Consider the following 12,440-nt stretch of genomic DNA (forward strand, 5'->3'; position numbering starts at 1 on the left):
AATTTCTGGCAGCTTGCCAGAAAACTTATTGGTCGGCAGCCCAGCTGCTTATCAAGAGATTAATGAATTTCTACCCTTGCCTGCGATTACTCCAGCAAATTATTTTATTCAGATACAGCACCCTACCATCTGGAGGGAATGCGAGAAGAGAATCACAAACCAACACCGTAAATAACCACTCAGGATGTCCTTTTGAGAACCAATAAAGATGCAGCAACCCTGGGTCGTTTTAAGTCAGTGTTCAAATTTACCACTGACATTATTTTGGTTTGTTTGTTTGTTTGTCATGATTGTATTACCTTTTTTATTATTAAAATACAATGTGGTGTAAACACTCCGAACATAAAGATATAGCATTCGGGGTGGTGGGGCATGGAGGGGGGCAGAATTTCATTCATGCAAAAGGATACCACCCAACAGAATGTTTTTTAGAGCTATACCGAAATATGTATTTGAAATCAACCATTACTATAGACACACCAGATTACTGTGCATAAAGTGCACTGCGTGTAGGGTCCTAGAATTGGTAACTGTACAGAAGGACAAACCAGGGATTTTACTGCAATGACAATAGCAGTCTGTTTCAGGTGAGGTTATCTTTTCTTCACCTGTGTAGTGTCAGTAACACTTCTCTACTCCAAGCAAATGCATGGAAAACAGTTGCATCTGCATACAGATACAGACGGACATAGCAACAGCAACATACAGTAGATGAACAGATATCTCCACGAGATATTACAGTACAGAAATGTAACATTTTTGCGTGTTTCTTTTTTTTTAATCCATTGCGAGCAGAGATACAACTGAGGTTGCTGAAATCTAGCACTGTGGACTCCCTACTGACAAAGGGTGTGAAAGCAGTTACTACATGTACAGCTCCATTCACACTGAGGCCCAGCACACACTCGCTAGGGTTTTCAAATACATTTTTGAGCTTGAAATATTTCCACCAGATGCCAGGCAAGTGAAACAGTTTAGCTTTGTGTGCACTTGTCAGATCAGTATATTTATACTCCCAGGGTTTAATCTACATCTGTAGCCAAACGTTTTGCAACACCTACAATTTAAGGATTGAGACATGAAAAATAAAAAAATAAAATTAAATGAACATAATTTAGATGTTTTATTTAACATCAAGTAATCAAAGAACCTACAAATCGATACTCTCAAAAGTTTACCGGAAGCCATAATAGTAGTACAGTATTTTATGCGGTATGTAATTCAATATATTAACGTAACATTTTTCCACAGGTTTCATTCAACTTTATGAAGCAAAATCTGTTAATTCCATAGGGGAATGCACAATGTTTGGCCATCGTTATATAGTGGTACCAACTTCCTTTCCACTTTTTTTCTTTTCCCCTGTAGCCCAAATAAGTATACTCTTACTACTTCTTGTATCAGTAAAAGTTTGTAAACATTTAAGCTATTTTAGTTGAGACAAAAAATTCAATTATAATATTTTAAAAGGAAAAAAAAAAGCACAAAAAGTCAGTGTGGAGCGATTTACCTCTGAGTGTTTGCTGATGGGGAGTTCCTCACTTTGGGGTTACTGGAATGCATTGACGGAGATCCCGAGGAGACAGAGGAGTGACTCAAGTGCTGGTGTGGGCTGGCGTGGGCTTTCTGCACAGTCCGGGGGTTCCTCTGGGAAACACTGCGTCTCTCGCGGCCGTCCTTTGCCTCGTCGTGCTCCTTTTTTTTGTTGAAGTGTGCTGATCTCTCTTCTTGCACTTCCAGCATTCTTTGTATGTGTGCCTGGTCTCTCCCCAGGAGCCCTTACATCCCTCGGGCACACTACAAAGTAAAAAGACAATTGGCATGCTAACTGGCTAAGGCTTGTCATATGACAACAGATCAAGTTGGATTTAGACAAAGGATAGCATGTTAAGAGTTAAAATAAATGTTTTGCAGTAGGTCAATATGGCCAACCTTCTCCTTTTACATGTTGATATACAGTAGTGTCTCCTTCTCTAAACAAATATAGATTTTGGGCTGGCGACGGCCCTCAAGGCAAAGGTCAGGACAGGGCAGCACATTTACGCATTCTGTCATCAATATTAGATACAGTGGCACATTCTGTGCTACTGCAGCAAGTGACCCAGAGCTCCTCGCATTCTGCCAGGTTTAAATTGATGGGATTACTGCAAGATCTGCAGCTAATGGAACATACAGCACACTATGGAACAGGTGTGGTTTTCTAGTTTTTATTTCTTTAAAATGCCGTTATCTTCCCTTTCCGTACTCCCATTGTGCTACTGTACACCCAACATAAGCAATGAATCAAGCGATTTATTTATTTTTTGAATGCTTTGAAGCAGTTGCTATTTAAAAGGTGTACTTAGTGTCAATCATGGACATCCTCAAGACTATGTACATAAAAGGTGTTGGTGCTTCAAGGTCTCTCATGTGCGTCTCCATGTGTATAAGACTAATCCCTGGGAATTATGTATTTTTCCACACAATAATTACCTTGTTCTGATGATACTCTATTCTATACAAGTAGTTCTCAATTCCAGATTTAAAAAAAATAAAACAAGTACAATTAGCAAAACAAGGACTTAAAACCAATGCACTGAAAAGGATGCGTTAGAAATCTTGTTTGAAGTTCTTATTAGGGCAGTCAGGTACCTTTTGGAATGTTGAAATCCACAAAAGGTAGATAGTTCACTAGAATCTGCACTTACTACTCCCAAAAAATGTATTGTAAAGAAATTGATTGAGTTGAAGGGGAAGGGGCTGGATTTGTCCTGCAGCCAGTTCTGATTTTTAGAAATACCTTGTTGAACATAAATCACCTACTGTGAACAGCCAGGTCCGTGCTAAACCAGCCTGGGTGTGTTCCAGCACAGTTAAAGAACTCCACACGCGTGTTAGACTTATGATCACAATGTGTGTGTCACACTTGCATATAATGATGTATCTAGAGGACCGCTGTAACATATTTATATACCTTTCCTTTTGCTTTTAGTAACGTTACCATGAAAAATGTGTAAATTACACAGGAGACCAAGCACACCAAAGAATTTGTCGGATTGCTGAACCCAGATAGTGAGGAACAGATATCATGCCAGTGACTGAAGGGGCGTGAAGCCAGAAAATGGCCCTACGTTAGCCAGAACAACAAAAAGAAGAATGCCCAGTGGGCCCAGTTCTAAAAATAAAAGGACTCTCTTTCACTAGCTTGATGGGAAGATGTGTGTGGCAGCAGAAGGAAGAGGAATACAAGGAAACCAGTATGATGGTGACAAGGACATTTGTACAAAAAAAACACCAAAAAAAACAAAAAACAAAAAAAAATCACAAAGCAGTAGGGTAAACTTGTTCAAAATCACATTGGGAGGAAAATGATTTGTGAAGTCACAGGGAAGAAAATTTCTGAAGACCTGAAGCTGTGAGGATCAGCCCTGGGCTGTTCCAAATGAAGTGTGCTTGAGTGCAGGAACACTCACTGAGCACAATACACAGGCAATAACTTGATGAGCCAAATACTGCAACGGAAAATAAAAAGAAACTGACTCATATCCCATCTGCTTTTGTTTGTGTGGACATTTAAAGAAACAGGTGTTATTACATACATTGACACATCAATCTACCGACTCTTCTTATAGGCAAATGTAAACAATAACTTTACATTTACGCACTGTTAATATTAACTGGCCAACCACTGAAATTGAACTTAATGGAGATAATTATGTGGTCTGTATCACTGATGTGGCTAGAATTTAAAGCAATGCAATAGTGAACAGGTTCATTCTGAGCGGTCAATCCTGGTAATGGAACTTAAGAAAGAATACAGCCGACTACCAAACACTAAGACAACTCAAAGTATGCCGTCTCTGTGTGATGGTTCGCAGTATGAAGTGCGATCTTGTTTATTTATTTTTGCGTTAATTACACATTTGTTGTTCTGTTAATGCTGTATAATAATATATTTCCTGTTTACGCATAACCATTGTGTGCTTGGGGTTTTCCAATTCTTTTCATACAGTTCATCATCTGCATTTCTTGGACCTTTTTTCAGGTACAGGTAGTAAATGATATATTGCCCTGACTACCTGTAATACAGCACTGTACAGCTTCCAAGATTTTACATGTTTAACAAAAAATCTACATACAGGTATTTTATTCAGAGTAGTTAACATGTTGTGTTTTCTGTTAAGCTGTGTGTCTGACAAGAGCATGTTTGATGCATATTATTTACCATTTGTTTGTAGTTTTATTGTAGTATATTAAAAGTACTAAAATACTTCAAAATAAAAAAAGGTTTGTTTATTTCCATTATTTCTAGTAGTACACTAGTTTTCATGGTAACTGCAGTATTTCATGTTGGAAATGTTAAACAGAAATACAACATGAATAATGCAATAAAAGCAGATTTTAAAGCTTGAAAACACAGATTTATAAATGTATGCCTTTAGAATATGCCGGTTTTCGTGAAGCGCACCCTCTAACACCACTCTACAGTCAATCCACTCATTAGTGAATGTATATACAAGTAAACATGTTTCTGGTCTAGCAGTGTTTGGCTACATTCCCTTCTGGCAGAATGAGACCCCAGAGTCAGTTGAATTTAGGTTTATGACTGACTTGAAGAAATCATGACTGGGTAATCTGACAAAAACTTCCAATTTAGCTGAAGATTTTCAACTGATTTTTTCAACTTAGATGTGACAGGGCAACAAAAATAAACAGTGCAACATTTTTTTAAAATTATTCTTAATTGTGTCACTGATTATGTTTTTGGCTAGTCCAATCTTGCGTTGCACACAAATTACTGTATTCCACACACAAAAAAACAACTTTACTACTGTATCTGTTCTCATCGGCATGCTGAAAGAGAGTCTACGTTATATTAAAAGTGACCGCCAATAAAACCCAACTGAACGCAATTACTGTAAAAAAAAAAAAAAAAAAAAAAAAAAAAAAAATCACAAAACGGGATACTTTTTCCAAATTGAAAACCTCGATGAGATGAGATGCACGGTCTGAAAAGGTTCTACACGTCAACCTAGCTCACCTGTAATCACGTGATGAATTACGTACACAGCTTCTGCTGATAAAACAGCTATGAGATTTAGGACCAAAAAAAAAAAGGACCAGCAGACGGAGGCAAATTAAATTTACAGACTTAGTCAGACCACCAAAACCTTAGATGGATCATTGTGTTTTAAATTGTTGCAGTTAGCAGGGCTCCTGAGTGGCTGCTCTGTGTGGAGTGCAGGTTCGAGTCCAGGCTATTCCACTGCCGACCGTGGACAAGAGTTACCAAGGAAAAGCTCACAACTGGCCGAGCGTGGACCGGGTGTGGAGGGCTTTGGTCAGCCAGGGTGAGTGAAAAGAAGCGGTCGGCTGACGGCACACGTTTCGCAGGACAGCGTCTTCGCCGTTCCCGCGTCAGCGTGGGGATGGCAGCGGTGAGCTGAGCCTAAAATAATTCAATTGGCTATTTCAAATTGCGAGAAAAATGGGGTGAAAATCAATTGGCGACTACTAAATTAAAAATAAATGTTGCAGTCAAGCAAAGTAAAAGTGTCACCTCGTTCTTGATTTTTCTTCTATTTCGTCAGTAAGGGCTGGAGATTATCTGTTACTGAACAGCTAAGAACTTTTATTCATGTCAATTGCATGTTATTACAACAATGCATTAACAGCATGTATCAAAGTACATAAACATTTTACTGAATTTTTGAAGTTTAACGACTCATAAAGTTCTGTAATGTGTCAAAGTTGTACTGAATTGTATTTGATGATTTTTAAAGTTTGATATATGGTTTAATTACAGTATTTCACTACTTTAACTGTACAGTAGGTGTTAGTTTTACTGAATTGTATTAATTTAATGATTTGTTTGCTTAATGTGATAGAACAGGTTACTAGCTATATCTCATCAGTACGTACTTGTGTACTAAACGATTATGCGAACTAGTATCAGCCCAATTAGTTTGAATAATTGGACTCTACTGTATATCTTCAACCCCAAACCCATGAAATCTCAAAAAGCCTATTATTCAATATCATAACCAAAGGCATTCCACATAGGCAACAGAGGCCTACTTAATTTTAGAAACAATCATTTCACTAAACGTGAAACTATATTTTCACTATATTTACAAAATCTTGCAGCTACATCATACACGGTGCTGGATGATGGAAGCTCTGGGGTTTAGGCAGAATGTGTAATCTATCAAAATACATAAAATAAGTAGAAAAGTGGTACTTACAGTTTCAAGTGATGGTTTACAATTTTATTAATAATGGTTTAAAAAAAAAAAAATTCTTCCAATCATTGATATGGAACTTCAATATCTGAAACTGGCCTCAAAAACCACAGCTGGTGCAGGCCTAATTTATGGTACCTCAACGTGTTTTATAAATAAGCATCTACTCGCATGTTATTTTCTACTTGTGGTTACTCTTGGTACACCCATAGCAGAGAATCTGTGACAAAGCATGTTATAACTTATATGGGTACAGGGCAAAACAATGTAATTGAACTTAACAGAGAGACTCGTATACCAAAAATTCTGACAATATTTAAAAATGAGCTGTCTCATACAAAACGAACAATACCCAACATGAAAACCATATTGGTGGAGAGGTCAGAGTCAAAGTAACATTATGAATGCATCTCATAAATAACTCTGCAAATATGAAGCCACAACTAATAGCCTGTAAAATGTGAGGCTGTGAGAAAGTGACAGTGGTTCCTTTGTAACATCACCGCCACTAGTGGGATTTTGTGGCAGCAATTACATTCAGATCCAAAGCACCTATTTATACCAATTGTTTCAGGATGACCAAACGTTTTGGATTGACATTGCATTTAGTCAACCACCTTCCCAATTGGTAGAAATAAATGTATTCAAGGGAATCAAATTTTAATAAATCACAACCAACAACTGTGCCAATATACCTGGAACCATGATTGTCTATGCACTATAAATTACGACCAAAGGAACCCAATAGGAAAGTTGTAAATCTGAATAACTGACACATCCTCCTGGACTGTTTGGCTTCCTAAGTAGTAGCAGCAGCAGCACCACCAGCAGTAAGTTCAGAACTAGCAATACATTACAATAAAGACATACAGCTTTTTACACGACTCTTGCTTGCAGCGGTTCCTGACAGCCGAAGAGCCAACAACCTTCATTATCAATTAGTCAGCCAGACATGAAACACACTGGGCCTGGCCCAACAGGCATGGTAAACAATCCCAGAGTAGACAGAGTCTGTTTGAAACTACAGCCCACAGGGGCACAAATGGGAGAGAAAGAGAGAAGGAATTGGAAAATGCAAGAGCAGTCTCTGCAGGCTGTTTGCATTGCACGAATCCAGAGGTTTCCATGTTTATCTACATGCTATAGTCATCTCCAGACATCAGTGATGTGGGAAAGGGTTCATTGAAAACTAAAGCAATTTCATTTCTGATCACGTAAAAACTGCCTCCAGCCCTAGAAGGAATGTGAATTTGATGGCCAAAACTATATTAACGAGGGTAAAGTCTATTAAGATGCAGCATCTTCTCTCCTGTAGTGATGCATTATAAAGAGAAGTCAAAATAATGTGTTTAGCTTATTGGTGACTTAAATGGATGCTTTAAACGGTGCATTTGAAGATATGTATGCAAATACATATCACTCAAGGGACGAAATGGTTACTCTAGCCTTTGGAAAAGAAAGTACAACAAAATGAGTTATTTAGAGCCAGTTCACCATTTAAAAATCGACTTTCCTTCATGAAAACTAATCTACGTCTGGGAGGTTACTAGTCGTCCTCTGCTTTTGACCAACTCTGAGGACACCTGATTTTTAGTCTCTTGAGAATCATGCTGAAGATAAGATAATAAATATCATGCATGGATGTACACTCATTAAAAAAAAAAAAAAAAAAAAAAAAAAAAAAAAAAACACATGTAAGAGGTAAGCCATTGGTACCAGAGATAAATTACGGTGGTAATATATCACATCTTTATTTCTTTATAAACACATTCTGTTGAATGTAGGCTAATTATATAATTGTCTAATAATGCACTACCAGCAGGAACTACAGTATAATGCCCATAGTACTAAGGGTGGTATATTATATTGGTACAATATATTGCAATACTGAAGGCAATATTTCTTTGCCGAATGACGCCGATGTAGATTTTTTGCTACCAAAATAAATCTACATATATAAGCTGTGCATTTTGTCATTTTTATGGAATTTAAAGTATTATAAATGTAATATGACAATTAAACTCTCACATGAAATGCCCAGCAACATATTTTTGTTGGATCCTCTGAAGTACATGCATGTGCTCCCATTTTGAAAAATAGAAAAACAGTGCTGGTTTGAAAGCTACTTAGTAGTTCTCTGCAAACAATGATTTAAAATGTAATTTTTTAATCTAGTGATAAATCTTTATTTTCATTTTACATTAAACATGTTTTTCAAAAGTGCAACCTCTGACCTGCCATAAACACGAGTTTGAAGCTGATTTATATAAAATTGATCAGTACCGGGGTTTGGAATAACGACTGACCTTGCTTTAAGACTTAGGCCTAATATATATTACAAAAGCAAAAATAAGTGCTACACATTTATTTAAAATTAAAAAAGATAGTGGCAAGTAATGTTATAAACTATTTATTTATTTATTTATTTATCTGGTTCTGGTGGTTTTTTAATTAGGAAATGATTCCACACATGTGACTTTGTAGAATTTAGCAGCTCAAAATCTCTGGGTGATTCTGCCACACTTTCTTTTGCGTTAGCATTGCTCACACTACAAGTTCTCACAGGAAGTGATTAGATCGTGTGATAATAGCTGACATTTTCCAGGAGATGTTTCCTTGAAACATTTAAACCAAAAATACAGACGCTGTTATTGAAATACTGGTTATTTTATTGCCTGATGAACATCGCAACATAGTGGTATATCGGAATTATCACAACCCCCCCCCCCCCCCCCCCCCCATAGTTTTCTCATGATAGGTGTGGGGTGGAATTAAGTTTTATCACCACCCCCCCGGACCCCCGGGAAGGCCTAAAATGGGGGGAGGGACAACCCTTTTCACCCCTAAAAACAAATAAGTCTACTATACTGGTAAGATATGCACTCTGAGACACAACATACGTTCAACTGTGATACACTGACACTTAACACTGCTTTTGTGATCAGACGGGGACAAAGGAATAACTGAACACGAGAAAATAAAAATGCTTATAATAATAATTCAGCACCCCACCCCTAACCACCATCTCTCCACCATTCAAGTCAAACCAGTTACTTACAGTATCCACAGTACAAGTGCGTACAGTAGCTACCATTAGAAATCAAGTTCTTCTGAAATCTTAACCAATGCTTTGTCCTTGTCGGAAATTCAGCACACGAGCACGCACACACACTCAGTGATCATGAGGCTGAAAGCAGAAAACAACAATAAACCCTTTTCTATGAAATGTCTGCACTCAAATCTCAGACTCAAGGGACCCTCACTCGCACTGCTAGTTTGGTGAATAATAACCCTGCTGCATGGAAGTAAAAGGTTGATCATTATCAAAGCAGACTAGTATTAAACAACATCCACTAGCAGTGTTTCTTCATGCTGTAAAATGAAGTCTGTAACAGCCCAGCAGGGGATACTGTCAGTCTGTATCAGCATGATTCATCCTCTCTCTCTTCCTCCTCCTCCGCCCTCAGAGGGTGATTTTAACCCAGGGAATTCATGCCAAATTGCACTCATTTAAAATTATTTTGAATTATCAGTAGCCAGCAAAAATAAACCAGCAACACTGGGCTCTTAAAAGGCAATTGAATGTTGTTTTGTTTTAAAGCTGACAAAGGAAAGGTGGACTACTATCACTATAGCAACAGCTATCTACTTTCAAACTGACTCTTGTCATTTGTTTAGCATATCACAAAGGCCAAAACACACTGGACCAGTTGGCTGAATAGCATCCTTTGTTTTTATTTATTTTTTAAACCAAATCAACTTTTACCACCAACTAACTTTGTGATTCAAGTCTCTTCTCACCACTGCAACGCATTTGCTGATCAGTATTAAGGTTCAACAGGCAATGTTCTCACCCATCTGTTCTACAGTAAGCAGAGTATGTTAACATGCTTCTGAACCCCTGAGTTGAGGCCCTGCCTGGGAAATGAAGCGAACTATCCCCAGCCAACGTTTCTCCCCAACTCTCCCTCAGCACTCAATGTGGCTCCCCAGCCAAGATCGGCATCTTATGAATAGACTCACTGCCTGACAATCGCCAGTGCTTTTACTAGGGGAGCAACTGTATAGCAGTCTGTGAACTAACGTACAGGACACAGTATGCACTGCACGACTAACACAAAACACATTTTGGAAATATGAAAACCCTCCTCCCCTTCTTTCAGGACTAAGTAGAAGACGGACATATCTAAAAAGTAATCAACACTGTAAGTACTGTGTTGTAACACAAGTCGAAATGACGCGTCTGGTGGTTCTAGATTGAAGTGTTTATAAAATTGTTATTTTTACAAATCTGATGCTCAAACACAGTCAGAATATCCACATATATTTAGGAAAACTAACGCCTTAAGTGCACTCGAACAGCAGTTTCGATTTCAGAAGTTACTTTTTGTTTTCAGTTTCACTAAACTTACCATCTCTGTTTCAATAACAAATGAAAAAATATATAATAAAAATAATAATGATAATTTTACCCGCACCTCGCCCTCACAACGGGAGGCTCAACACGAGGTCGACTTTTGCTAAAGCAAATACTGTATGTTATTTTCTTCGCAAAACCACCAAATGGGCTTTTAAATCGCAAATCTTATTTTTTAATTTAAATGCTGAAGCGTCTCATCTTTATTAATTTAAATATAATTAGTCGTCATAACGATTGTAATAGTGTGTCCAGCAAAACGCTTTATTTTTCATTATATCTTTAATAAAGATTAGTCGCTTACTAACATGCTGAATCTCGTTTGTACATGAAAAATGAAGACCTGGCCTATTTAAAAGCCCAATAAGTTGTTTGACAGAAGAAATAACTAAATTAAATCAAATAAGTTACTACATTAAGCCATTTATATATAAATTTATAAAACAGTGAAGCAATATGAAAAAAAGTAATAGCTTCGGCGGTACGTCAATGGTGTGTTTTCATTAGAGGGCGAGCATTAACTGCACTATTATAGAAATGTTATGCAGTCTAATTCAAACAGTGCTACAAATCCAAATTGTTACTTCACCCTACTTACTTTATATGAGAGACAAAAGCTAGTTATGTTCAACTAGACTGACTTTATTCCAAGTACAGTATCATGTTTATTCAAAGAATCAACATTCAGTGTATTAACAACAACAACAAATAATAATAATAATAATAATAATAATAATAATAATAATAATAATAATAATAATAATAATAATAATAATAGCTGTCTTATAATAGTTATCTTATGTTTTTTTTTTTTAAGTATTAACATCGCTGGAGTCTCAGTCCCAGAACAACAAAAACAAAAAAACAAACAAACAAACAAACAAACAAAAAAAGGTCAACACAGCCTTCTGTAATCTGACTCAACAAAAGACATTAAAAGTTGAATCTGGTATCCTCCACAACTGAAATTGGTTGCATCTCAATCAAAGGCGTTATGTTTTAAAGCCCTAATATTTCACTTGCATATCTGCAACCCACCTCCTCCACGCTAGATCCAACCTCATAGAAACAGACTAGTCACGTGACCAAAAGTATGCGGGACATTGGGAGGTGAATAGCCAATGACAATGATGCCACGTGACAAAGGTAGAAATTAATAATTTTTTAAAAATGAGTAGTTATTTGCAGTCAGCCGCTTCTTAATATTTGACCTGCACATTTTTGACAAAGTTTAAACGACTAAGCAAAACTAAAAACGTTTGACACTTTACTAACGTTTCAACTCTAAACGATTTACACCCTTACCTAACACTGCAAGATTCATATGTATGAAACATATTTCATGAGTTCAGTCATTCAGTTTTAGCACAAGACACAGGTTACTGAACAAGCGCAGATTCGTATTTTTCAAGTGAAAAGGGTTCCATATTTAGTCGTTGAACTAGCAAAACAGCCACAGCTCTTTGGCATTACAGAAAAACAGCACACCCTCTCCTCCTAAACCATCGGCGGTAGCTTAAAAAAATAAAATAAATAAGGCTCGTCCATTTACTGCTAGTATTATACAAATCCTATTCTAAAGTGTAGCCCTGGCTGATCTGTGAGAAACCCATTCCCTGACTGCCTGCAGGGACAAAGGCTCACACACACACCACACAGAATTCAACACAAACCTCAAGATCAGAATGACTGCCTTCCACTGCTAGCTATCTGAAACAATTCAACACAACCACAGGACCAGGATGACTGCCTTCCACTGCTATCCAAAACAATTGTTATAAAAAAAAACAAAGAAAGAAAGA

At 37.2% G+C, this 12,440-nt stretch overlaps 1 protein-coding gene across 3 annotated transcripts in view; it reads right to left on the reverse strand.

Moving 5' to 3' along the window:
- LOC121320763 (B-cell CLL/lymphoma 9 protein-like) overlaps positions 1-12,440 on the reverse strand; it is an 86,007-nt gene that overhangs the window by 13,322 nt on the left and 60,245 nt on the right. For all 3 annotated transcript variants that reach the window (XM_041259377.1, XM_041259376.1, XM_041259375.1), the window contains exon 4: positions 1,511-1,797. In XM_041259377.1, coding sequence (XP_041115311.1) covers positions 1,511-1,743 — 233 coding nt within the window. In that variant the 5' untranslated portion in view covers positions 1,744-1,797. The remainder of the gene's footprint in view (positions 1-1,510; positions 1,798-12,440) is intronic.

The sequence above is a fragment of the Polyodon spathula genome, chromosome 9 (genome assembly GCF_017654505.1).
Source record: "Polyodon spathula isolate WHYD16114869_AA chromosome 9, ASM1765450v1, whole genome shotgun sequence".
Classification (NCBI taxonomy): Eukaryota; Metazoa; Chordata; class Actinopteri; order Acipenseriformes; family Polyodontidae; genus Polyodon; species Polyodon spathula.